General features: G+C 51.7%; 1 protein-coding gene across 1 annotated transcript; it reads right to left on the bottom strand.

The window, feature by feature from the left end:
- Window positions 1–791: 791 nt before the first annotated feature.
- On the bottom strand, window positions 792–26,492 carry BRME1 (break repair meiotic recombinase recruitment factor 1). The gene is given in 10 exon segments (XM_010352497.3): window positions 792–1,286; window positions 1,289–1,368; window positions 1,701–1,793; window positions 4,259–4,353; window positions 9,693–10,967; window positions 12,568–12,672; window positions 12,917–12,998; window positions 15,208–15,382; window positions 24,299–24,347; window positions 26,048–26,492. Coding segments are annotated over 9 exon segments (2,172 nt in total). The 5' UTR covers window positions 24,327–24,347; window positions 26,048–26,492; the 3' UTR covers window positions 792–1,047.
- Between the last annotated feature and the right edge of the window lie 173 nt (window positions 26,493–26,665).

Below are 26,665 nucleotides of genomic sequence, written 5' to 3'. Positions count from 1 at the left end.
TTGGGCCTTTGCAGACAGCTGGGGCTTGGAGGGGAGGAGAGTAGGAGAAAGGAAACAGAAGGACCCCAGTGGCCCCCAGGGTTTCCTGGGGCAGAGCCGCTGGGGAGGAGACCCGGGGGACTGGGCTCACCGAGGCAGGCATGTCCTGGTGGGCAGGGGCTCATACCCGCCCTGCTCTTTCCTCCCCTCCTGCATTGAGTCGCCAGGGTGTATGGTCACAGGGTGGGAAGCAGATCCTGTTTGAGCTGTGGGAGCTGGAAGGCAGGAGTCAGGATGCTTCATGATGGCAAAGGTCCAGTCAGCCTTTCTGTGACAAGTTTCACAGAGACATAGTTTGCTGTGAACTGGGAATGACAGCAGCACCGGTGGCTGCTACAGGATTGTCACCTGGCTGTTGTGAGGCTTGCGTGGGATGAGGGGTAGCACATCTTTAGCTGTGTTTGCATGGTGACAACCTCCAGGGATGACCCCCTTCCTGGCTGGGGCCTGCAGGCAGCTTGTCCGGTGAGGAGGGGCCGGGCCACCTGAGCGCTGGACTCAAACCCTGTGGCCCACTGATCGCCCCGGGCGTCTCTTAGGCTTCTGCTCCACAGGTGCCTGTGTGAGTGCTCAAGGGCCTGCACAGACACCGGCACACGGTCACCTGGCCCTGGAAACTCGACCCCCACTTGCTTTCCCAGGAAAGCTGAGGCATAAAACTCGCAGAGGATGGGGGAGGACGAAGTGGGTAGAGAGGTTTGTGGGCAGAAGGTGAAGGAGCTGAAGCCTCAGCCCCAAACACCACATGGGGCCTCATTCCAGAATAATTTATTGTGGGTCTTCCCAGAAGAAATAAAATGGAAATCGGGAGAAAGAAAACAAAGGGAGCTCTCTTCTCGAGGAAAGAAACAAATTCTGAACCTTCCGTAACCTTGACTCAGGAGCCTAACATTTGCAAATCCAAACAGGATGGGCCCTGCTTGGAGGCAGCCATGGCGGGCTTCCTAGAGTTCAGGCCCGCCTGAAGCCACTGGGGCTGCTGACCTTGACCCTGGCCAGGCGAGGACCTCAGAGCCCCTCTGTGTGGTCCATTAGAGACCAACTTCCGGGCAACTGAAGGGGGTTTGTGGGGTCCGTTAGGACCCCCGGGAGCATCTTGAAGATCAAAAGTACCAGGTCACCCAAGGGGGCCCAAAGGCATGGGGGCTGGGTGGCAAAGGAAAAAGACCTCAAAGCCTCCGACAACTCCCTGCAGCGTTGGTCCCCTCGAGGGACGTCCCCAGGTCCCTTTGAAGGGTGAGGCAGTGCGCTTTGCCTCCTGGCTTTGTCTTCCTGTAGTTGAGGCGCTTGAAGGCTTCCAGGTCCCGGTGGGTGCCCATGAGCAGCCGGCTTTGGGGGAAACAGGCACGTGTGTGGGGCTCAGCGGTCACCAAGTGACAGAGGGGGCCACATGGTCACTGATGACTCAGAGGTGCACACAGCTCACACGTGCACACCACCAGAAAGCGCCTGTGGCAGCACAGGCCGGGCCTGTTCCAGCCCTTCAGAGCCCGTGTTCTGCAAAGGACGGGAGAGGGACACGCCGAGGGCCCAGCAGCAGTGGGGTGCCTGACCCTCGCCGCCCGCCCAGGGGCTTTGCCCTTCAGTCCCTCCCTGCTCCTCCGGGTCCCCACTGGCCTCCCGCAGCCCCCATGCCCTGTGAGTCCAAGCCCACCCCATACTTCAGGTTGGAGAGCTCAACGATGAGGCCACGCACGATGTTGGTGGCGTCCTCCATCTTGGGGGCCTCAGAGGCCTGGATCCCCAGGAAGGTCCTGGCAGGCAGGGACGAAGCAGGGAAGAAGTTGAAAAGTGGCCGAACCTCACCGGACTACCAGAGCTCTCCAGCAGGAGGGGCTTCTGCCGGCCTTTCCAGGTGTCCAGCCTGTCCTCTGTTCACGACAGAGCCCTGACGGCCAACTCAGCTGGCTCCACCACCCAGCAGGCCCAGGGCCCAGCCCCTTCTCCCCTGCCTCCCCCTGCCCTCTTGCTCCCCGCCTGCAGCAGACACTGAATGTGGAAACCTGGCTCAGAGGCAGGCCCTCCCCTCCCGGTGGCCCATCCCTCAGGCCCTGCACCACCTGCCTGCCCCGTGCCCTCTCCTCGTCCCCCCTTCTCCCTTCCCCCCTGCTCCGGCCACCCTGGAGTCCTGGCCATTCCTGGAGCACCTCTCACTCCACACGGTTCCCCGAAGCCTCCTCCTCGGTGGTGGGGGGTGGACGGTGGCTCCTCTGAGCACCCCTTACATTTTAACTTCTTCTCTGCTGCCTTTTTCTCCCCAGCACTCTGCCATCTGATCATCTAATCTGCTCTCTGTCTCTCATGTCCCCACATCCTGAATCCCCCACTAGCACCAAACTCTGTTTTCCCACACTGCCTCACCAGCACCCAGGGCAATGCCAGAAAAGCTGGCCCCAGATGGCATTCATATCCATGGAAAGTTTGGCAGGCCCGGGCGGGAGGATGGCCTGAGGCCAGGAGTTCAAAACCAGCCTTGGCAACATAGTGAGACCCCATCTCTACAAATAATATAAAATTGGCCAGGCATGGTGGTGCATGCCTGCCATCCCAACAACTCAGGAGGATGAAGTGGGAGGATCACTTGAGCCCGGGAGATGGAGGCTATAGTAAGCTATGATCGCACCACCACACACCAGCCTGGGCAACAGAGCAGATTCTATATCAAAAATATACCGCCAGGCACTGTGGCTCATGCCTGTAATGTCACCATGGCAAAATCTCATCTCTAAAAAAATATACACAATTAGCCGGGTATGGTAATGGGCTAATTTTGTGTGAGACCACCTGTAGTCTTAGCTACTTAAGAGGCTGAGGTGGGAAAATCACACGAGTGAGCCCAGGAGAGGCTGCAGCAAGCCGAGGTGGTGCCACTGCACTCCGACCTGGTGATGGGAGTGAGACGGTGTCTCAAAAAAAAAAACCACGGAAGAGCAGAGCAGAGGAGCCACAGAACAGCTGCCACTCAGGCACAGGCACTGCAGGGGGCAGGTGGGGAAGTGGGAGTCACCCACCCTAAACCTGCCCATGACCTAGGCTTGGCAGCACCTCTGGGACTGCCACTTTGGAAACTGCCGTCCTGCTCCTCCTGCCTTGGTTCCCCCAAGTTGGCTGGCAGCTCTGGGCCTTAGCCTCTTGTCTGTGTCATTCAGCCTTAAGCCACCAAACCAGACCCCAGGACCCACTGGGAGCTTCCAGACATCCAGGGCAGTGCGGAGGGGAGCTGCATTGGCCCGGATGTGAAATCAAACCACAGCGGCCTGCTCTGATGAACTGCCTCTGGTCCACTCACAGGTTGTGTGCGTGGATGGGGGAGGCGGCCAGTGGCACAGCAGTTGCAAGTCCCAGGGAGTAAGGGCAGGAGGTAGGGACAGAGCCACCCTCTGCTGTGGGGGAGAGGAAGAGGAGCGGGAGGAGGCGGGTGGGGGGGGGAAGGGGAGGGGGAAGGGCAGAGTAAGGGCCACACACACAGCTAAGGGCTGAGTCCCAAAAAACCCTCCTCCACCCCCACGCCCCTCCCCCCACCAGACAGAAACAGAAACTTGGCCATAAATAACTGATAAGCCACTGCCTCTGCAAAGAGGCAGGTTCAAGTACCAGGTAACAGAAAGGGTGGCTGGCTGCCCAGTGCTGGCTTTGAGGAAGGCTTTGGGAGGGCAGGGGAGGACGGGACAGGCTGCAGGGACCCTGGGCATGGTGTAGGGAGAGGGTGCCCTCCTCACACACAGCAGGCTGAAGCACGGCTCAGCCTGTGGGAGGGAGGAAGTGCATCACCTGGGGCAGGAGCCAAGGGGGGAGGGGAGGAGGGGAGGGCAGGTTAGACTCACTCCAACACCCGCCTGGTGCCAGAGCTAGTAACAGCTCCAAGGCGGTCTCAGCCACCGATTCGATTCGGAGCCCTATCTGGGTCCTCTCCCCTTCCCAGAGACTCAGGAGGAAGCTCTGGCCCCTCCTCCCAGAGAGAAACAACCCACAGAGCCGGGGCCCTATCCCAGGGCTCCTGAGGAGGCGCTGTTTGGGTGCCCATCACTGGTCACCGCAGCCTGTTCCTGCTTTTGGGAATCCGGGGAACGTGTGCCGTTTAAAAGACAGGGGTCAGCTCCCCTGTTGGAATGAGGAAGTCGAGGCCTAGGGAGGGAGAACTGAGGGACCTCCATCTGTCAGCCTCCGTGGTAAAACTGGTGAGGGTCCTGGAGCCCCTTCTTCCCCACCCCACACCTACCTCGGCTGGGCCCTGGCCACTGCAACAGGGTCTTCACTGGCGTGTAGGCTGGGGCCAGGCCAGCAAGGGCCTGGCTTGCTCCCCGAAGGAAAGAGCTGGAAAGAGAGCACAAGGTGTGAGCAGCCAGGCCTGGGTTGGGCAAGCTCTGCATGGAGGAACCATGAGTCATGCTGGCACCTCTGGCTTCACCGTGGCCACAGCAGGTGACACCGGGGGCAGCTGGGGCTCCTGCAGAGGAAGAGAAGGACCAGGGAGGAACTCTGCGATCGGTAGACCCGGGCCGCGCCTGCCCTGCCCCCTCAGAAAGAAAACGGCCACAGCAATGCCAAACCCAACCTTGGTGTCCGCTCCTGGGCCTGGAACTCCCACAGGCTGATGTGGGCAGTGGGGAGCCCCACTGTGCCGTGAGTTCTCTGGCCCTGACATCGCTGCAGTCTCCTGCGGGTACACAGAAAACGCCACAGAGTGGCAACCGCAGTGAAGGGAGTCCTCTACCTTGGCTGAATGAGCCGTGCACATCCCATTAGGAAACGAGTTCGCAAATACAACACGAGGGAAAAGTCCCAGTGAATACAGGGGAAAGCCAGGTACCTCCAAGGGTGGTCTGATTTCTATGGGAAATTGTCAAGCTCCATCACAGTGGTGACCTACGATGAGCCACCCTGGGCATGGTGGCTCATGCCTGTAATCCCAGAACTTTCGGAGGCTGAGGTGGGAGGACTGTTTGAGGCCAAGAGTTCCAGACCAGCCTGGGCCACATGGCAAGACCCTGTCTCTACAAAAACATTAAAAAATTAGTTGGTCATGGTGGCGCATGTCTGTGATCCCACCCACTCGGAAGGCTGAGGCAGGAGCGTTGGGAGGCTGAGGCTGCAGTGAGCTGTGACCGTGCCACTGTACTCCAGCCTGGGATACAGAGCAATTCCCTTTCTCTAAAATTTAAATTAAATTAAATGATTCCGAGAGAGTGGGATGTCTGGCTTCCCAGCGGTAACCTTTGTTGCGCCAGAGACAAAAAAGGAGAATTAAATACGGGTGATGTTGAGAAAGGCAAGAAGATTTGTGTTCAGAAGTGTTCCCAGGGCCACACCGTGGAAAAGGGAGGCAAGCATGAGACTGGGCCTAATCTCCAGGGTATCTTTGGGTGGAAGACAGGTCGGGCCGCGGGATTCTCTTACACTGACGCTGGTAAGAACACAGGCATCACCTGGGGAGAGGATACACTGACAGAGTATTTGGAGAATCCCGAGAAGTACATCCCTGGAACCAAAATGATCTTTGTCAGCATTAAGAAGGGAGAGCCGGGCATGGTAGCTCAGGTCTGTAATCCCAGCACTTTGGGAGGCCGAGGCAGGTGGATCACGAGGTCGAGAGATCGAGACCATCCTGGTCAACATGGTGAAACCCCGTCTGTACTTAAAATACAAAAAATTAGCTGGGCATGGTGGCGCGTGCCTGTCATCCCAGCTACTCAGGAGGCTGAGGCAGGAGAATTGCTTGAACCCAGGAGGCGGAGGTTGTGGTGAGCCGAGATCGCGCCACTGCACTCCAGCCTGGGTAACAAGAGCGAAACTCCGTCTCAAAAAAAAAAAAAAAAAAAAAGAAGGGAGAAAGGACAGACTTTCGAGCTTATCTCAGAACAGCTACTAATGAGTCATAATTGGCCACTGCCTGATTTATGTGGACCGCACTTGGTCTGGCACTCGGCCTTATTTATGTGTACATACACATGTCTCATGACTTTATGTGTACCATACTTTAATAGATGTCATACGCCAGAATTTACATCATGAACGAATGACAGAATATTTTTTTGGGCAGTCCTGATTTAAAACTAAGACTGGCTTGTGGTTAAATAAGTATGTTCAATTTTTGAATTTTAATAGTAATTCCAATTTAGTAAATGCTATCACTGTTTACCCCTTCTAAAGATATGATTAGACTTCGTTAGTGATGTTAAACTTTTCACAAAGATGGTGAGTGCCATCTTAAAACTTACTGGAGATTGGTTTTATATTTAGATTTATGTAACTGGTTATGTGAATATATTTAAATATGGGGGAATTCCTTCACTGTCTCAGAACCAAGCAAGGTTCACCTGTGTTTTTTGTTCATTTGCCTCTTTTTTTTTTTTTTTTTTTTTTTTTTGAGACGGAGTTTCACTCTTGTTACCCAGGCTGGAGTGCAATGGGGCGATCTCGGCTCACCACAACCTCCACCTCCTGGGTTCAGGCAATTCTCCTGCCTCAGCCTCCTGAGTGGCTGGGATTACAGGCACACGCCACCATGCCCAGCTAATTTTTTGTATTTTTAGTAGAGACGGGGTTTCACCATGCTGACCAGGATGGTCTCGATCTCTTGACCTCGTGATCCACCCGCCTCGGCCTCCCAAAGTGCTGGGATTACAGGCTTGAGCCACCGTGCCCGGCCTCATTTGCCTCTTAAAGGCAAGGGTTGAAGATAAAGGGGTAGCAATGGCTACTTTATATTTTGGCCTTAACTATGCCAATCTAATTAGAAATCCGTGTTTAAAATGGTTTTTACTTATTGAAAGGCACTTGAGTGTGGTTTATGTGTAATATCAAAAATTATTTAATACTTCACACATTTTATAGATGATCTATAAGGTCACATGCTTTTAAAAAAATAGTAGCCAATTAAACTTCACTCTTGAATTCCTTTTTTTTTTTTTTTTTTGAGACGGAGTTTCACTCTTGTTACCGAGGCTGAAGTGCAATGGCATGATCTCGGCTCACCGCAACCTCTGCCTCCTGGGTTCAAGCAATTCTCCTGCCTCAGCCTCCTGAGTAGCTGGGATTACAGGCACGTGCCACCATGCCCAGCTAATTTTTTGTATCTTTAGTAGAGACGGGGTTTCACCATGTTGACCAGGATGGTTTCGATCTCTTGACCTTATGATCCACCCGCCTCAGCCTCCCAAAGTGCTGGGATTACAGGCTTGAGCCACCGTGCCCGGCCACTCTTGAATTCTTTACAATCTAAGTCAAACTAAGTTGTAATTTAGGATTGTCTTTAAACAGCCATTCAGAAACAAAACTGTAGAAGTGCTGTGTATTTGTGATTGGGAATGGTGCTTTTGTCAACTTAAAAGGATTAAAGTAGAGGAAATACACACAAATTTAAAAATTATGTGTGATCATAAGACTTAAGATAATTAAAAAGAAAACCACAGATCATGAAAAATAAAAATAAAATAAATTAAATGACTCCATATGCAGACTGCAGAGGCTCCACTGGTGGAGAGCGAGTGCAGAGGAGCTGTGAGAAAGTAACAGCACACTCTTCCGTGACAAGACCTTTCAGTCTGAGGTTTGAAAGCTGTCTCTGCTGTGTCCCTCCGAGTCCCCTCCTCTAGCACAGTGTGTGACCACAGTGAGGTCAGGAGGAGGCACTGAGACGCTCCTTTTGATCCGTCTTTGCTGTTCCCGGGTGCCCCTGCCCACGCCGGGAGACATGGGCCTCAGCCTTCCTGCCAGGAGCCGCCCAGAACCTTCCCACGGGAATGTGTTCCTTGCCTGGGTCGCCTTGACTTGCTGGGAAACGCCCGGTGTCAATACCAAACACGCCCAGGCCCTGGCAGTGCTGTCAGACGGGGCTTCCTCCCCTGGCCGGGGAAAGGCTGCTGATGCTGGTCGCGTCTGACCACCCTGGCTTTCTGTCGGGGTCCCCCTGAGTCTGGATTTCAGGGTCTTTTTCCAAACTCGCAGTTTGGCAGCCCGCTTAGGAGGGCTTGGGCTTCACCTGCTAGATGCCACCTTGGCACACTTGGCCCCAAACCCCCTAATCATTCCCCCAGCCTTCTCTCGAAGCCACTGCCCATGAGACCACAGACTGGAGGCACTGGAGGTGGCTCTGCTCTTGAGCTAGGGATCTGCATTTTTCAGGTGTGAGGCTCATAAAATTTCAGCTGAGCTCAGCACCTGAACTCCCGCCTTTCCCACGTGCTCGTGTTCAGGCTCTACCACTGAACCGCACTATGACTCCCATTTTTTTTTGTTGTTTGTTTTTTCTTTTTTTTTTTTTGAGACAGGGTTTCGCTCTGTCACCCAGGCTACAGTACAGTGGCATGACTCAGCTCACTGCAACCTCAACCTCCTGGGCTCAAGTGATTCTCCCTCCTCAACCTCCCAAGTAGCTGGGACTGCACCTGTGCACCCCCAAGCCCGGCTAATTTTTTTTTTTTTTTTTTGAGATAAAGTTTCGCTCTTGTTGCCCAGGCTGGAGTGCAATGGTGTGATCTCGGCTCACCGCAACCTCCGCCTCCTGGGTTCAAGCGATCCTTCTACCTCAGCCTCCCAAGTAGCTGGGATTACAGACATATGCTACCACACCTGGCTAATTTTTTATATTTTTAGTCGAGATGGGGTTTCTCCATATTTGGTCAGGCTGGTCTCAAACTTCTGACCTCAGGTGATCCACCTGCCTTGGCCTCCCAAAGTGCTAGGATTACAGGTGGGAGCCACTGTGCCTGGCCATGAATTTTTTTTTTTTTTTTTTTTTTTTTTTTTAACATCTGAACACAAGGACAGCCAAAGAAACAGAAGCTGACATTTGAAAAGCAAACTGAGCTCTGTGTTCCAGGACACGGCGGCTGTCGTGGGGCGTGACCTCCTCCCCTCCTGCCTACCTCACCACTAGCAGGTGCAGGAACTCCAGAGTCTTCGCTGCCACACCCAGTGTGTGCACAGAGAACCACCTACCTCCCAGGGTGTGGCTGTGAAGCCCTCAGCCCAGGCTCAGGTGTGCCAACGGCTGGGGAGGTCACTCTTCCCCTGGGGGCAGGGCTGAAGCAAGGCTGCCACCTGCCCAGACAGGAGAACAAGCGCCAATGGCTGGCCCTGGCTCTGGAGCCAGAGAAGGCCACATCCAGGCAGCGTTGCTCGGGGGCAGATCCCTGAAGGAGGGAAAGCCCTTACAAGTTCCGGCAGAAAAACCAAATTACTTAGGTATGTTTGGGAAAGAATCATAACAGGATCCTCAGAGGACCCTAAGGAGATGGGCAAAGCCTCTTTGGCAGCTTGGGAGTGAAGCCCCCTCCCCAGGCCCAGCTTCTCCCCATGGCCCCACTGTGTCCACAGCCCTCAACACATCTCCTGAGACCCCATGGCCAGGGTCAAGCACTGAAGCGGAAGCTGCCAGGGGCTGGCACTCCTGGGAACTCCAATGCAGGAGGCCCTGGCTGAGAATGCAGCTTTCTGTCACCACCCTGGATGTGTCAACAACCACCAAAAGGCAGGTCTGCACTTTCTGGAAAACCACACCCACTAGAGCTGCAACTCCTAGTCAGTGGTTGTGTAAGTGGAACGCCATGAACCCCAGCTCGCCTCCACCTCTGCGCTGTGTGAGGAGGGGGCCTGTGGATGTTGGGTACCTGCCCTGGGCAGGTATGTCTGTCACCCGGGGCAGCTCTCACCTGCTCAGGTGGGGCTTCGAAGTCAGAGGCATCCAGGGCATCCTGTATCTGGCTGTCTGGCAGGAAGTCGAGTTCCACGGCTGAAGAGTCTGCCCAGGTGGCCTGGTCTGCAGAATGAGGCAGGTGCTCTCGCTGCCCTGCCAGGTCCAATGTGGTGTCTGGCCCGCCCTGCTGGGTCCCAGGCTCCTGAAGAGGGCCGTCTGCTGCTTCTTTGTGTTCCAGCAGATCAGAGGCTTGTGGGGACAGACCGAGCCCCTCGAGGTCTTGTTGAAGGTTCTGGCTACCTGACTCGGCTGCCTCTTGAGCAGGGCCTGGCTCCTGCTTCTGACCGACACATGGACCTGCGTCCAGGGCTGGATGGCCGGAATCTCCAGCCCCCAACATGGGCTGTCCGCTCCCAGGTGCCAGAGCCAGGGAGGCTACAGGGACCACTGGGACGTCATCCGGGGGGTTGTCGTCCTGTTCTGCCTCCCCTCTCCCTCCTGTGGTTTCCCCAGTGAGTGGGGTACAACCTGGCAGGGCTCTCCCGTGGCCTCCATCAGCAGCCTTCCTCTCGGGAGAGGCAGGTGATATGGCGCTGACCTGCCTGTCAGGCCTAGCCACCTCCAGAGCCTTCTCTTCCAGCTCAGTGGGGTCTGTGCTCAGGTCTGTGATGACACCCATCCTGAGGGAGGAGCATTCCAGGCTGCTATGAGTCCCTTCCCTTTCCCTGCCCATCCTGCTGGGGGTCTGCTGGGAGTTAGGGGAGCCCTGGGCCACAGTCCCGGGTTCCAGACACCAAGAGGTAGGGCCTAGTCCCAAAGCAGGGCCCGAGGTAGGAACTGATGCTGGGGCACAGGGGACATCACCTCCCTCCTCCTGGGGCCCTCCAGGCAGGCCAGCCCCTGCTGTCCTTTGGGCTCCTCCCTCCTGGGGGGCTGCTCTGTCTGGCTCCTTCCCCTCAGAATCACTGCTTGGCAGGTGTTTCTTTTGGCCATGATCACCTGGAGCCCTCTCTGTCTCATGCCTGCTATTATCGGTCCCTTGTTCTAACAGGTGGTCCTGGCTGGCCCTCTGTGAGGTGGACCACCCCGTCCCCCTGCCTGGAGGGTCCTCAGGCTGGGAATCCCCACTACTGGACACAGCTTTCATGGGGCTCTGGCTGCTCTGCTTAGGGTGGGCACCGTCTGCCTGCATTGGGTCCCCTGACTCCGTGGCCTTCTCGCGGGGGAGCCCCAGAGTCTCCGCTAGTGGCTGGCATCCTGCCTGCTGGGCGCTGGACTCTGGGAGTGTTTCCTGTGGAGAGAAAAAGACTTGGCCTCAGGGCCTTTGATAACCTAGTTCTCTGAAGAGTTTTCTATTAGGTTGCCCCAAAAGTAACTGTGGGTTTTGTCATTACTTTTAATGCCAAAAACTGACAGGGCCAAATGACTCAAGCCTATAATCTCAGCACTTTGGGAAGCTGAGGCAGGTGGATCACTTGCAGTCAGTTCAAGATCAGCCTGGCCAACAGGGTGAAACCCCATTTCTACTAAAAATACAAAAATAAGCCAGGTATGGTGGTACACACCTGTAGTTCCAGCTACTGGGGAGGCTGAGGCAGGATAATCACTTGAACCTGGGAGGTGGAGACGGTAGTGAGCCGAGATCACACCACTGCACTCCAGCCTGGGCGATAAGTGATACTCCATCTCAAAAAAAAAAAAAAAAATTATTGTAGAGACGGAGTCTTGCCATGTTGCTCAGGCCGGTCAAGGGAAGTCCCAAAATGTTGGGATCACAGGCACGAGCCACTGCACCTGGCCAGTTGCTAGTTTTGGTGATGGACTGTAGCTATGCACACTGTTACCACTGGGGGAAGTCAGAAGGGAGAACGCTGGAACTTCACTCTGCACAATTTTGTGTGTTTAAAAAATTGGTGGTAAGGCTGGGTGCGGTGGCTCACGCCACTAATCCCAGCACTTCGGGAGACCAAGGCAGGTGGATCACTTGAGGTCAGGCATTCAAGATCAGACTGGCCAACACAGCAAAACTGGGTCTCTACTAATAATACAAAAATTAGCCAGGCGTGGTGGTACATGCCTGTAGTCCCAGGTACTCGGGAGGCTGAGCAGGAAGAGAATAGCTTGAACCCAGGAGATGAAGGCTGCAGTGAGCCAACATTGCACTACTGCACTCCAGCCTGAGTGACAGAGTGAGACTCCGTCTCAAAAAATAAAAATTAAAATTAAAAATAAATATTTCTGTGACATGGGTCAAAAAAGAAAAATAAATAAATAAAACAGGCCAAGTGTGGTGGCTCACGCCTGTAATCCCAGCACTTTGGGAGGCCGAGGCGGGTAGATCGTCAAGTCAGGAGATGGAGACCATCCTGGCCAACATGGTGAAATCTCGTCTCTACTAAAAATACAAAAAAATTTAGCTGGGTGTGGTGGCGCACGCCTATAGTCCCAGCTACTCAGGAGGCCGAGGCAGGAGAGTTGCTTGAACCCAGGAGGTGGAGATTGCAGTGAGCGGAGATCACGCCACTGCACAATAGTCTGGGCAACAGTGCAAGACTCTGTCTCAAAAAAAAAATTAAAAATAAATAAAATAAAATATTGTTAATTGGCACATCACGACTTTCCGAATTTTTACTATTTCCATGAAACCCGGAGAAGAGGGCTCCGGCCTGGACCCTGGAGGTGCAAACGCAGGCGTCCTGAATACCTGCGACAGGCATTAGAATTGTTGCATACTCAACACACATCCATAGCGCAACGTACTGAAAACAGCGGGTGGAGAGGTGCAGGCCTCCGCATTTGCCAAAGAACTCCAGGGTTAAACGGGGCTGCCAGGGCTGGGCGAGGAGGCTGCACATGTGCTGGGCTCAGCCTGGCTGATTTTAGAGCCTTACCGGGCTAAAGGGCCCTCTCCCGAGCTCCTCATCCTTCATCCCTCCTGTTTTTGGCGCTGTCTTCCTGGATTTTGCAAACTGGGGAACAAACCTCTCAACTGAGTTCTGTAAACCGGATACAAAAAGGACAAAATGGCAGTAAAGATAAGGGAGGAATGAGGTCTCAGGAAGAAAGCAACCCTGAACCCTTCCTTTCTTACAGCCGCAGAGCACTCTGCCCTTGCCCTCCAGGCACCTTCCCTGCAGCCCCTGTAGACGGTGAGTGAGCAGTTGCTGACAATGAAGGGAAACACAGAGCCGGAACTTTAAGGGAGGCTTCTACATCCTCGAGGCCACAGGACAGGCTCACCTGGGAAGGAGGAAGGGCAGCTGGCTCCTTTTCTGGTTGATGGAGGAGACTGCAGGGAGCTCCTGTTTCCTCGTTGTGGGAGCTGTGTAGGAAAAGAGAAAACTGAGGGGGATCTGAAGTCCTCCTAGGCTGTGTCTCACATATTAAGATAAACACAAAACAAATCCAAGAGGAAACTGGTGCTAACAGTCTCCTAGCCTGGGTGAGGTGGTTCATGCCTTTAATCTCAGCACTGTGGGAGGCTGAGGCAGGTGGATGCCCAGGAGTTTAAGACCAGGCTGGGCAACATAGTGAGACCCCATTTCTACAAAAAATTTAAAAATTAGCTGAACATAGTGCTATGTGTCTGTGGTCTCAGCTATCTGGGAGGCTGAGATGGGGGTATCATCTGAGCCAGGGAAGTCTGAGGCTGCAGTGAGCTATGATCATACCACTGCACTCCAGCCTGGGTGACAGAGCAAGACCCTGTTTCAAAAAAAAAAAAAAAAAAAAAAAAAGTCTGCTAAGTCTGCTAGATGGAAGGCCCTGGAAAGCCTGCTTTAAAAGGGTAGGACAGAGATGGAGAAGCAGTGACCTGAAAACATTTAACTGGCAAGGAGGGTACAGAGTCCCACCTGGAGGATACACTGCTCTTATAATCCCAGGAACTGCCTACTGAGCTGGGAAGCGGTATATTCTCACTTGGACAGGCACTCCGGCCCTGACACAGCACATTCTAGGGAGAGAAAATTATGGATGCAAGAAACATACGGTCTCTAAAAACTAGTGAAATTTAGGGTTACATTAAAATAAACATGGGCCAGGTGCACTGGCTCACATCTGTGATCCCAGCACTTTGGGAGGCCAAGGTGGGCAGATCACTTGAAGTTAGGAATTTGAGGACAACATTGAAATCCCATCTCTACTAAAAACACAAAAATTAGTCAGGGGTGGTGGTGCATGCCTGTAATCCCAGCCTCTCGGGAGGCTGAGACAGGAGAACTGCTTAAACTCGAGGTGGAGGTTACAGTGAGTCAAGGTGGAGGTTACAGTGAGCCGAGATGGCACCACTGCACTCCAGCTTGGGTGACAGAACAAGACCCTGTCTCAAATTTTAAAAATTAAATAAATATGGACATACATATCGTTTTGTTTTGGCTAATTATTTTATTTCTTGTGGATATGGGGTCATCCTTGCTATGTTACACAGGCTCCTCTCAAACTCCTGAGCTCAAGCGATCCTCTCGCCTCAGCCTCCCAAAGTGCTGGGATTACAGGCATGAGCCATTGCACTCAGCGCTGATTGTTTTTCTTTTCTTTTCTCTTCTTTTTTTTGAGACTGAGTCTCACTCTGTAGCCCAGGCTGGAGTACAGTGGCACCTTCTTGGCTCACTGCAACCTCTGCCTCCCAGGTCCCAGTTCAAGCAATTCTCCTGCCTCAGCCTCCAGAGTAGCTGGGATTACAGGCATGCACCACCATGCCCAGCTAATTTTTGTATTTTTAGTAGAGACGGGGTTTCACCATCTTGGTCAGGTTGGTCTTGAACTCCTGACCTCGTGATCCACCCACCTCAGCCTACCAAAGTGCTGGGATTACAGGTGTGAGCCACCGTGCCCAGCCCCAATTGTTTTTCTTTTTTATTGGTTGTTAGTTCACATACCAACAACTCCTTTGTTCCCTTCTTGATTAAGGAGGAAGAGGAGGAATGTAGGAGGTGGATGGATTTGACGAGCAGACAGAATATGAGATACAGAATATGAATTCCGTAATCTTGAAAACTTCAATATTATCTTTACCCACATTTAAAACATCAACCCTTCTTTTTTTCTTTTTTTTTTTTTCAGATGGAATCTCGCTCTGTCGCCCAGGCTGCAGTGCAGTGGCATGATCTCGGCTCACTGCAATTTCTGCCTCCTGGGTTCAGTTGATTCTCCTGCCTCAGGCTCCCGAATATCTGGGATTACAAGTGCGCCACCACACCTGGCTAATTTTTGTATTTTTAGTAGAGACAGGGTTTTACCATGTTGGCCAGGCTGGTTTCAAAGTCCTGACCTCAAGTGATCTGCCCGCCTTGGCCTCCCAAAGTGCTGGGATTACAGGTGTAAGCCACCCTTGCCTGGCCAAAACACCAACCCTTCTCGCCAGCGGGAAGGCTAGAAGTGAGACCCCAGGGCCCTGAGCTCCAGGACGGAGTGGGTCACAGCACTAGATGTGTTGTGGGTCTCCTTCCCAAAGCACTGCTGTCTGCTCAGCTTCTGTGCTATGTGGACTGTCAGGGGGGAGACCTGCTGGAATGTTCGGAGCCACCTACCTGGAGACCGCCTTTCCTGGTTCCTCCCCGTGCTGCTGTGTAGAGGAAACAGGTCCCAGCTTGCCCTCCAGCACCTCGGGGTGATGCAAACAGCCCAGTGTGGAACTCTGGAGGTCCCCATCAGAGTCTTCTAGCCTTGGGTTCTTTAGGGGTTTTGAAGGACAGATTCCTTCTTCTGGTTTAGAGATAGAGGGGGATGAAGGGGTGGGGGATACAGCGTGTGTACTGCCATGGCTGACAACCAAACACAGCAAAGCTGCTGCCATCTTGAAAGAAAGCAGACTCATTCCAAGGGCATGAAACCCCTGCTCTGAAGCTCACCTGATGAGCGAGAGAGGGGCTGGAACCCCCCCCAAAGGTGGGACTTACGAGCTTATACGGCCATGAGATTCAAAGGCTTTTGCCTATGGACTGGCCATGGCTGAGGCTGAACCAGGAGGTGGCCTGATCTGGCTCCAGATCACATGGAAGAACATGGCTGGCCAACTCTCTCTCTGGGAAAGTGGTAAGAGGCGCATAATGGGTCCCAGCCCCAACAACCCTGCAGAGGGTCCATTCCTGATTGCTCTACTGGACTCATGAAAGGGATTTCATGAGTCCATCTTCTACACTTCTCAGCTTTTCTGCAAGTATCTGATGTCCTGGGTCACCTCTTGTCTCCTCCACTACAACCAGGATGCACTCAAGAAGAGGCCAAATCCATCTCACTCTCTGCGGGGTCCCAAGTTCCTGTAAGAGCAACTTGTACACCGTTGGCGTTCAACACTTAGCACATGAGTCGATAAATGCACACCACCAAATGCAGACAAGACTAAACTATGTAGTACTCCAGCGTTCTGAGACCTCTGCGAAGTAGCCCTCCTGGGAAAACTGGGACCCGCAGCGACCGGGCACTGAAGAGGCGAAGCTTTAGCCACCTCCTGGCCCCTTGCGTTTCTGCACTAACTTCCTCATCACTACAAGCAATTGTGATGTGTCTTCTTCCAGCATCTGAGAGGCTAAAGATGCTTACTGACATCTTTGTATATATAACACAGTGGCTCATGCCTGTAATCCCAGCACTTTGGGAGGCCGAGGTGGGTGGATCAACTAAGGTCAGGAGTTCGAGACCAGCCCGGTCAACATGACGAAACCTTGTCTTTACTAAAAATACAAAAATCAGTGGGGTGTGGTGGCAGGCGCCTGTAGTCCCAGCTACTCGGGAGGCTGAGGCAGGAGAATCGCTTGAGCCCGGGAGGCGGAGGTTACAGTGAGCCAAGATAGCGGCGCTGCACTCCAGCCTGGGTGACAGCGAGACTCAGTCTCAAAAAACAAAAATAATAATTAATATATATTATATATTATATGTAAAAATACATATGTATTTGTGTTAACATATAAATACATATACAACACATAATTATATTATTCATATTATATATTTACAATATATATTCATATATCATAAAACTTATATGCTTATATATTTATATGTGATACACTATATTAAATACTTATTAAATATATACTATAACTATTATATATCACATTATATTGCCAGGTTGTTCCCTGTGCTCTAAAGCCAGGCCATGCCACCTCAGGATTCAGCCTCAGCCAAATATGTAAATATACATATATTTATACTGAATACATAAAGGATACATAATATATATTTGTATATATTATAGAGAATATATTCATTTTATATGGAATATTTAATATATATTTTATGTTTATATATTTTATACAGAATATGGAATATACATTTTGTTTACATATTTTATACATGAAAATACATTTTATGTATAAAACATATTCATATGTGTATTTCTGTATTATATATAACATATATATAATTTTTCTTCTTTGAGACAGGATCTCACGTGGTTTCCCAGGCTGGAGCGCACTGATGCAGCTGTGGCCCACTGCAGTCTCGCCCTCCTGAGCTCATGCCCTCCTCCCACCTCAGGCCCCTCAGGTAGCTGGGACAACAGGTGTGTGCCACCATGCCTGGCTAAGTTTTTGTTTGTTTGTTTTGTAGAGACAGGGTCTCACTATGTTGCCCAGGCTGGTCTCGAACTCTGGGGCTCAAGCGATCCTCCTGTCTCAGCCTCCCAAAATGCTAGAATCACAGGCATAAGCCACCTTGCCTGGCCAGCATCTATTTTTTGAATGAAGAAAATTCCCCTACACAGAAACTTTCAATAGCAGCTGGCTTGCTAGACTTCCTCAAACCTGGCCCCAACCTAGTCATGTATTCAGTGAACAAATGATAAGCGTTGACTCTAGTGAGTTCCACACCAGATGCCATCCTAAGAACTTGTGTGTGTTAAGATAAAAGCTCAAGGCAGGGTGCTGCTGTTACGCCTGCCTTCAGAAGTAACCTTGAGCAATTTAGTATTATCTTCGCCCATGATTAAAATATCAGCCTTTGGCCAGGCTCGGTGGTTCACGTCTGTAATCCCAGCACTTTGGGAGGCCAATGTAGGTGGATCATGAGGTCAGGAGATCGAGACCATCCTGGCCAACATGGTGAAACCCCATCTCTACTAAAATACAAAAAAAAACTAGGTGGCGTGTGCCTGTAGTCCCAGCTACTTGGGAGACTGAGGCAGGAGGACTGCTTGAACCCAGGAGGTTGCAGTGAGCCATGATTGTGCCACTGCACTCAGGCCTTGGGAACAGAGTTAGATCCTGTCTCTAAAAAAATAAAAATAAAAAATAACACTACCCAAACCCCAGGTGGACTCTTTCCAACCTCAGCTCTGCACTACACACACATCTTTTTTTTCTTTTTTTTTTTTTTTTTTGAGACGGAGTTTCGCTCTTGTTACCCAGGCTGGAGTGCAATGGTGCGATCTCAGCTCACCGCAACCTCCGCCTCCTGGGTTCAAGCAATTCTCCTGCCTCAGCCTCCTGAGTTGCTGGAATTACAGGCACGTGCCACCATGCCCAGCTAATTTTTTGTATTTTTAGTAGAGACGGGGTTTCACCATGTTGACCAGGACGGTCTCGATCTCTTGACCTCGTGATCCACCCGCCTCAGCCTCCCAAAGTGCTGGGATTACAGGCTTTAGCCACCGCGCCCGGCTACACACACATCTTGAAGTAAATCTACTGAACGAGCTTCCTTTCCCTCCATGCCAGTTGCTAGGGTCTGTCTCAGTCCTCACTCAGCTGTTTCCTCCACTAAACCACAGCAATCTTCCTATAATTGCTTCTAATTCTTTTTTTTTTTTTTTTTTTTTTCAGATGGACTCGCTCTGTCCACCAGGCTGGAGTGCAGTGGCACAATCTTACCACACGGCAACCTCCGCCTCCCAGGTTCAAGCAATCCTCCTGCCTCAGCCTCCCAAGTAGCTGGGACTATGGGTGCAACCCAAGATGCCTAGTTAATTTTTTGTATTTTCAGTACAGACAGTTTTTCACCATGTTGACCACACTGGTTTTGAACTCCTGATCTCAAGTGATCTGCCCGCCTTGGCCTCCTAAAGTGTTGGGATTGCAGGCGTGAGCCACAGCGCACGGCCAGTTGCTTGTAATTCTGTCAGTTACAGTTCAGGGGTGCCCATTTAGAACTTTATCCCAGTGCTGTGTATTTGCGTAGCTCTCCCAGGGCGAAGGAAAATCCTCCTGGAGGAGGATCTCCAGGGCAGGAACTGAGTCTGCTGCATCCTTTGATCTCCTCCTCGCCCTGCCCCACCCACTTAGATGCCCACCTCAAAGGACGCAGCACCCCAAGGAAGGCTTGGATGGATGTTGCTTACAGAAACACATTCCTACCATCAGGGTGAGGTAGCTCACACCTGTAATCTCACTACTTAGGGAGGGGGAGGTGGGTGAATCACTTGAGGTCAGGAGTTCAAGACTAGCCTGGCCAACATACTGAAACCCTGTCTCTACTACAAATAGAAAAAATTAGCCAGGTGTGGTGGCAGGCACCTTAGTCCCAGCTACTTAGGAGGCTGAGGCAGGAGAATTGCTTGAACCTGAGAGGTGGAGATTACAGGGGGCTGAGATCGCACCACAGTACTCCAGCTTGGGTGACAGAGCAAGACTCTCTCACACACACACACACACAAAGAACACATTCCTACCTTGTGGTCTGCCAGAAAAGACAAAATATAGCTGCTTTGTTTATTTGGTTTCTTGAGATTCTCAAACACTTGCTCACTTGGCTGACTGAATGGTCATTTGTACCAAATAAAAAGGGAAAAAAATACCAAGGGCATTGAAGAGTCTTCTCTTTCCTTCCTGTGATCTGTCCACATGGGACTAATTTAAGAAAAATTAAGGCAGAACTTTGTGTTCAACACCAAAGACCGAAGACACTGAGAGGGAAAAGGCCTCTTTCACCACCTGCCAGAATCTTCTTCCTCTCTCTCCACCCTTCCAGCACACACAGAAAGGGCCGTGTAGGACCAGCCCAGAGGTCCACTGAGCTGGGGAGTCTACCGCCAACAGAGGCCCCAAGTGACCTGCTGTGGGTGGGCCTGGCTGTCCCCAGCTTTCCCCTCCAAGGTCAGAGAAATTCTGGTGCCTCTAAGCAGCCTGTTGCTCATCTCTGCACGAAACATGTTCAATCTGCTGATCATTTCCTCCTCTTCTCCACAACTTGGGGGAAAAAAATGAACACCATTCCCTAAATTCATCAGCCACTAAATTAGAAAGTCATTTCAAAATAAAGAAGAAATTTAAGTTACTTTAGAAAATGATAGGCAAATGGAACTCTACTATATCATACTGGGAGTTTATCTAACTTGGTTTGTTCCTTTTGGTTTTTTAGACAGCATCTCATTCTGTCGCCCAGGCTGGAATGCAGTAGTGTGATTTCAGCTCTCCCCGGCTCAAGCAATTCTCGTGACTCAGCCTCCCAAGTAGTTGGGACTACAGGCACCTGCCACCATGCCCAGCTAATTTTTTGTATTTTTAGTAGAGACAGGGTTTCACCGTGTTAGCCAGGATGGTCTCAATCTCCTGACCTTGTGATCGCCCGCCTCGCTCTTCCAAAGTGCTGGGATTACAGGCATGAGCCACCACACCTGGCTGATGTTTTTCTTTTCAAATTAAGAAATTATATAGGTATATTGACAAGTAAACATGGTCATGATACACTGCAAAGTAAAAAATGGAGGTTGCAGGTCCGTATGTGTAATAATTGTATTTTTTTTTTTTTTTTTTTTTTTTTGAGACGGTGTTTCGCTCTTGTTACCCAGGCTGGAGTGCAATGGCACGATCTCGGCTCACCGCAACCTCCGCCTCCTGGGTTCAGGCAATTCTCCTGCCTCAGCCTCCTGAGTAGCTGGGATTACAGGCACGCGCCACCATGCCCAGCTAATTTTTTGTATTTTTAGTAGAGACGGGGTTTCACCATGTTGACCAGGATGGTCTCGATCTCTCGACCTCGTGATCCACCCGCCTCGGCCTCCCAAAGTGCTGGGATTACAGATAATTGTATTTTCTAATAAAAAAAAAAACTTTATCTGGGCCAGGCACAGTGGCTCACGCCTGTAATCCTTGGGAGGCAAAGGCAGGCAGACCCCTTGAAGTCAGGAGTTCAAGAGCAGCCTGGCCAACATGGTGAAACCCCATTTCCACTAAAAATACAAAAATTAGCCAGGTATGGTGGCACACATCTGTAATCCCAGCTACTTAGGAGGCTGAGGCGTGAGGATCACTTGAACCCAGGAGGCAGAGGTTGCAATGAACCAAGATTGGGCCACTGCACTAGAGCCTGGGTGACAGTGAGACTCTCTTTCCAAAATAAATAAAAATAAAAAAACAAAAACCCCAACACTGTATCTGTATATATACAGAAAAAGTCTGACCAGGTGCGGTGGCACACACCTGTAATTCTTAGCACTTTGGGAGGTCAAGGCAGATGGACTGCTAGAGCCCAGAAGTTCAACTGCAGCCTGGGCAACATAGCAAGACCTCGTCTCTTCCAAAAAATACAAAAATTAGCCAGGCGTAGTGGTACACACCTGTAGTCCCAGCTATTCAAATGGCTGAAGTGGGAGGATCACCTGAGCCTGGGGAGGTGGAGGCTGCAGTAAGCTATGATTGCATCACTGCTCTCCAGCCTGGGTGACAGAGCAAGACTCTGTCTTGAAAAAAAGGAAAGAAAAAAAAATCTGGGTGTGGTGGCTCACGCCTGTAATCCCAGCACTTTGGGAGGCTGAGGTGGGCAGATCACGTGAGGCCAGGAGTTCGAGACCAGCCTGAGCAACACAGTGAAACCCTGTCTCTACTAAAAATACAAAAATTATTCAGGCGTAGTGGCACATGCCTGTAATCCCAGCTACTCAGGAGAGTGAGGTAGGAAAATCGTTTGAACCCAGGAGGTGGAAGCTGCAGTGAGCTGAGGTTGTGCCCCTGCACTACAGCCTACATGACAGAGTGAGACTCTGTTTTCCAGCATGTTGGGATGCTGAGATGGGCAGATCACCTGAGGTCGAAAGTTTAAGACCAGCCTGACCAACATGACAAAACCCTGTCTCTACTAAAAAAAAATACCAAAATTGGCCGGGCGCGGTGGCTCACGCCTGTAATCCCAGCACTTTGGGAGGCTGAGGCGGGTGGATCACGAGGTCAAGAGATCGAGACCATTCTCATCAACATGGTGAAACCCCGTCTCTACTAAAAATACAAAAATTAGCTGGGCATGGTGGCGCACGCCTGTAGTCCCAGCTACTCGGGAGGCTGAGGCAGGAGAATTGCCTGAACCCAGGAGGCGGAGGTTGCGGTGAGCTGAGATCGCGCCATTGCACTCCAGCCTGGGTAACAAGAGTGAAACTCCGTCTCAAAAAAAAAAAAAAAAAAAATACAAAAATTAGCTGAGTGTGGTGGCAGGCACCCATAATCCCAGCTACTTGGGAGGCCGAGGCAGGAGAATTGCTCGAACCTAGGAGGTGGAGGTTGCAGTGAGCCAAGATCGTGCCAGCGTACTCCAGCCTGGGCAATAAGAGCAAAACTTCATCTCAACAACGAAAAGCCGAGAAGTAGTGTACCGAGGTTAGAGTCCTGTCCTGTTTCTTGTGCTGTTCTACAATTGATCATCGTCCTATGGCTGTGCTAGCTGTTAACATTAGGGAAAGCTTGGGGAAGGGTAGCTAGAACTCTCTGAATTATTTCTGCAACTTTTCAGTAAGTCCCAAATCACTTCAAAATAAAAGGTTTTTTTTTTTTTTTTTTTTTTTTTTTTGAGACCGAGTTTCGCCCTTGTTACCCAGGCTGGAGTGCAATGGCGCGATCTCGGCTCACCGTAACCTCCGCCTCCTGGGTTCAGGCAATTCTCCTGCCTCAGCCTCCTGAGTAGCTGGGATTACAGGCACGTGCCACCATGCCCAGCTAATTTTTTGCACTTTTAGTAGAGACGGGGTTTCACCATGTGGACCAGGATGGTCTCGATCTCTTGACCTCGTGATCCACCCGCCTCGGCCTCCCAAAGTGCTGGGATTACAGGCTTGAGCCACCGCGCCCGGCAAAAGTTTTTTTAAAAGCCTGGAAGAATAATTGTTAACAGCAGCACACATTTGTGTCCTACCTTAGGTCAGTTCTGGGTGCTTCACAGATACTAATCCACATGTGAGCTCTAAGGGCAGGATCCTCCACTTTGGGGGACATTTGGGGCTGGATCATTCTTTGTGGTTGGGAGCATGCTATGTATGGTAGGATATCTGAGTAGCATCCCTGGCCTCCACCCACTAGATGTCAGTATCTTTTCCTGTTATGAAAACCAAAAGTGGTGGCTCACACCTGTAATACCAGTACTTTGGGAGGCCAAGGTGGGTGGATCGCCTGAGGTCAGGAGTTCGAGACCAGCCTGGTCAACATTGGGAAACCCTATCCCTACTAAAAATACAAAAATTAGCCAGGCATGGTGGTGCACATCTGTAGTCCCAGCTGCTCAGGAGGCTGAGGCTGGAAAATCACTGGAACCCAGGAGGTGGAGGCTGCAGTGAGCTGAGATTGTGCCACTGCACTCCTGGACAACAGAGTAAGACTCCATCTCCAATTTAAAAAAAAGCACCTAAACATTTCCACTGTCCCTTGGGGGCAAAATCCCTTCCTCTCGCCTACTAGAGAACCACTGCACTAAAGGAAAGAGCAGTGGCTTTATTGTCCCCAATTTATAAAAGGGGAAACTGAGGCACAGAGGAACTCATCCACCATCACACAGTGAGCAGAACTGGGATGTACCCAGGTTTTGAGCCCCAGAGTAAAACACTCAGCCACATACCAGGTGGCCTTGTAGTACATCAAACACTATTCCAGGGGTCATCTCTGGGACTGGTCCAGCAGGGAGGCTGTCCCGCTGCCTGAAGCCCCGGGAGGCCTCCTCTAAGCTGTGGACCCCACCAGAGGCTTGCAAAAGCTCTAGAAAACTTTCACTTTTCCCTTTATACCCTCTCCGTTATTTCTATTTTTCTTTCTTTCCTTTTTTTTTCTTTTTGCCGGCATAACAAAACACTGTTTTTTGTTTGTTCGTTTGTTTGAGACAGGACCTCACTCTATCAGCCAGGCTGGAGTGCTGCGGTGCAATCTTGACTCACTGCAATATCCACCTTCTGGTTCGAGCGATCTTCCTGCCTCAACCTCCCAAGCAGCCGGGACTACAGGTGCCCACCACCACACCTGGCTAATTTCCTTATTTTTTGTAGATACAGGGTCTCACTATGTTGCCCAGGCTGGTCTTGAACTCCTAGACTCAAGTGACTTGGCCTCCCAAACTGTTGGGATTACAGGTGCATACCACCACGCCTGGCTAATTTTTGTATTTTTAGTAGAGACTGGATTTCACCATCTTGGCCAGACTGGTCTCGAACTCCTGATTTCAAGTGATTCGCCTGCCTTGGCCTCTCAAAGTCCTGGGATTACAGGTTATGAGCCACCACACCTGGTTAATTTTTTTTTCAATTTACTTTCTCTCCTTAAAAGAAAACAAGGATTGGCCCGGTGCTATGGCTTGTGCCTATAACCCTAGCACTTTTGAAGGCTGAGGTGGGAAGATCACAAGGTAAGGAGCTTGGGATGGTTGTGTTAGCTAGATGTGCAATAAATAAGCCTGCAGCTTCCCAGAAGCAGAAGCAGAAATCAAGAAACAACATACCTGAGTTCCCCAGCTTCCTCTTAGTCATTTTCTCTTCCCCTTGAAAAATCTGAAAACAAACAAAATCTCTCATCATTATAAGCAGTCCCTGTCTCTGTCTATATCCAGTGGCCTTGGCTGAGGGCAGAGGTTACCCCCATCTGCACCTCAGCCCATTTGGCTAACCCAGGGTCAGATGGCCCCCATTGGGACACAGAGTTACAGCCACTTTGGGCCATGAACGGTTAGGAATTCAAATCCCCACGCTGTAGATCTTATGCCCAGGACCTGAAAGGCATATGCTCCCTGGGAGCTCCTAATGGGAAGCTCCGGGACCCAGACTCTGGTCCCTGAAATGAAATAGCCTGTGTGAAGCCCCTCCCTCTAGACTGGGGTATCTGGGAGCCCTCCCAAGAACACTCGAGGGGCTTCTGGGGCCTTTTGAGACCAGCCTAGCCAATATGGTGAAAGCCCATGTCTACTAAAAATACAAAAATTAGGCTGGGTGCGGTAGCTTGTGCCTGTAATCCCAGCACTTTGGGAGGCGGAGGTGGGTGGAAAACAAGGCCAGGAGTTCAAGACCAGCCTGGCCAACTTGATGAAACCCCGTCTCTACTAAAAATACAAAAATTAGCCAGGTGTGGTGGTGTGTGCCTGTAATCCCAGCTACTCGGGAGGCTGAGGCAGGAGAATTCCTTAAACCCGGGAGGTGGAGGTTGCAGTGAGCTGAGATTGCACTCTAGCCTGGGTAACAGAGTCAAAAAAAAAAAAAAAAAAAAAAAATTTAGGCTGGGCAAAGGGGCTCACGCCTGTAATCTCAGCACTTCGGGAGGCTGAGGTGGGCGGATTACTTGAGGTCAGGGACTCGAGACCAGCCTGAACTATACACTGAAACCCCGTCTCTACTAAAAGTACACCAATAAGCTGGCCATTGAGGCACATGCCTGTAATCCCAGCTACTCGGGAGGCTGAGGCAGGAGAATCGCTTGAACCCAGGAAGCGGAGATGGCAGTGAGCCGGGATCACACCACTGCACTCCAGTCTGGGGCGACAGAGCAAGACACCGTCTCAAAAAAAAAAAAGGCCAGGCGTGGTGGCTCACGCCTGTAATCCTAGCACTTTGGAGGCTAAGGCGGGCGGATCACCTGAGGTCGGGAGTTCAAGACCAGCCTGACCAACATGGTGAAAGCCCTTCGTAAAAAAAAAAAAAAAAAAAAAGCCAAGCGTCGTGGCACACATCCATAATCCCAGCCACTCAGGAGGCTGTGGCACCAAGACCTCTTGGACCCAGAAGGCAGAGGTTGCAGTGAGCCAAGATCACGCCACTTTTTTTTTTTTTTTTTTTTTTTGAGACGGAGTTTCACTCTTGTTACCCAGGCTGGAGTGCAATGGCGCGATCTCGGCTCACCGCAACCTCCGCCTCCCGGGCTCAGGCAATTCTCCTGCCTCGGCCTCCTGAGTAGCTGGGATTACAGGCACACGCCACCATGCCCAGCTAATTTTTTGTATTTTTAGTAGAGACGGGGTTTCACCATGTTGACCAGGATGGTCTCGATCTCTCGACCTCGTGATCCACCCGCCTCAGCCTCCCAAAGTGCTGGGATTACAGGCTTGAGCCACCGCGCCCGGCTGATCACGCCACTTTTAAAGGGAACAGCTGGGTCCTCGGAGGGCAAGAGCTACCACAGGCTGGTTTCTCCCAGCCTTGGGGGCCAGGCAAGCCCAAACCGACCTGGGCCACAGAAGTCGTCGAGGACCCACTGTCCTTACCAGAAACGAGCTCTGCCCGGATCCGCTGGCAATACGTGGCTTAAATTATCCGCGTTACCATTTTCGGAAAAAATAAATGGCCAAACAGGCCCTCACAGAAACCCGGAGGCTCAGTCGGGAGCTGAAGGATCAAAAATCCCGAGGGTGGGCCCTGTGGATCCCACTCCCGGTGACAGGCCCCACACTGACACTACGCGGACCACCGAAAAGTGAGGAACCCACAGCCCGAGAGCCCACGTGAAGCCGGAGCCCGTCGGTGCCTGCGGGACGCCGTGAACTAAACAGAGGTCGCCGCCGCTCACACCTGCGCGCGCCTTGCTTCTTTCCCGCGCTCCGCGAGGCCCCGCCCTGCGCATGCGCAACACGAAGGCCATCGCGCAGCCCGCGACACTGCGCATCGCCCCCACCAAGCGCATGCGCGCCCTCGCACTGTCTGCCGGGAGTTGTAGTTTCGGCGCAGTGGACCCGGCGAGTCCAGTGGCCGCGCTCCGGTGCTGCGGCGCCCGAGGCCCGAGGCGGAAGTGCGGCGGCCAAGCAGGGAGGCGAGGGTTCGGGATCCACGGCCGCGGGGCGCTGACGAGGGGTGCAGGACTCAGGAAGGGCACGTGCGCGGCGACA

Source organism: Saimiri boliviensis, chromosome 14, assembly GCF_048565385.1.
Source record: "Saimiri boliviensis isolate mSaiBol1 chromosome 14, mSaiBol1.pri, whole genome shotgun sequence".
In the NCBI taxonomy this organism is placed as follows: domain Eukaryota; kingdom Metazoa; phylum Chordata; class Mammalia; order Primates; family Cebidae; genus Saimiri; species Saimiri boliviensis.
This window is presented reverse-complemented; position numbering and strand designations above follow the sequence as displayed.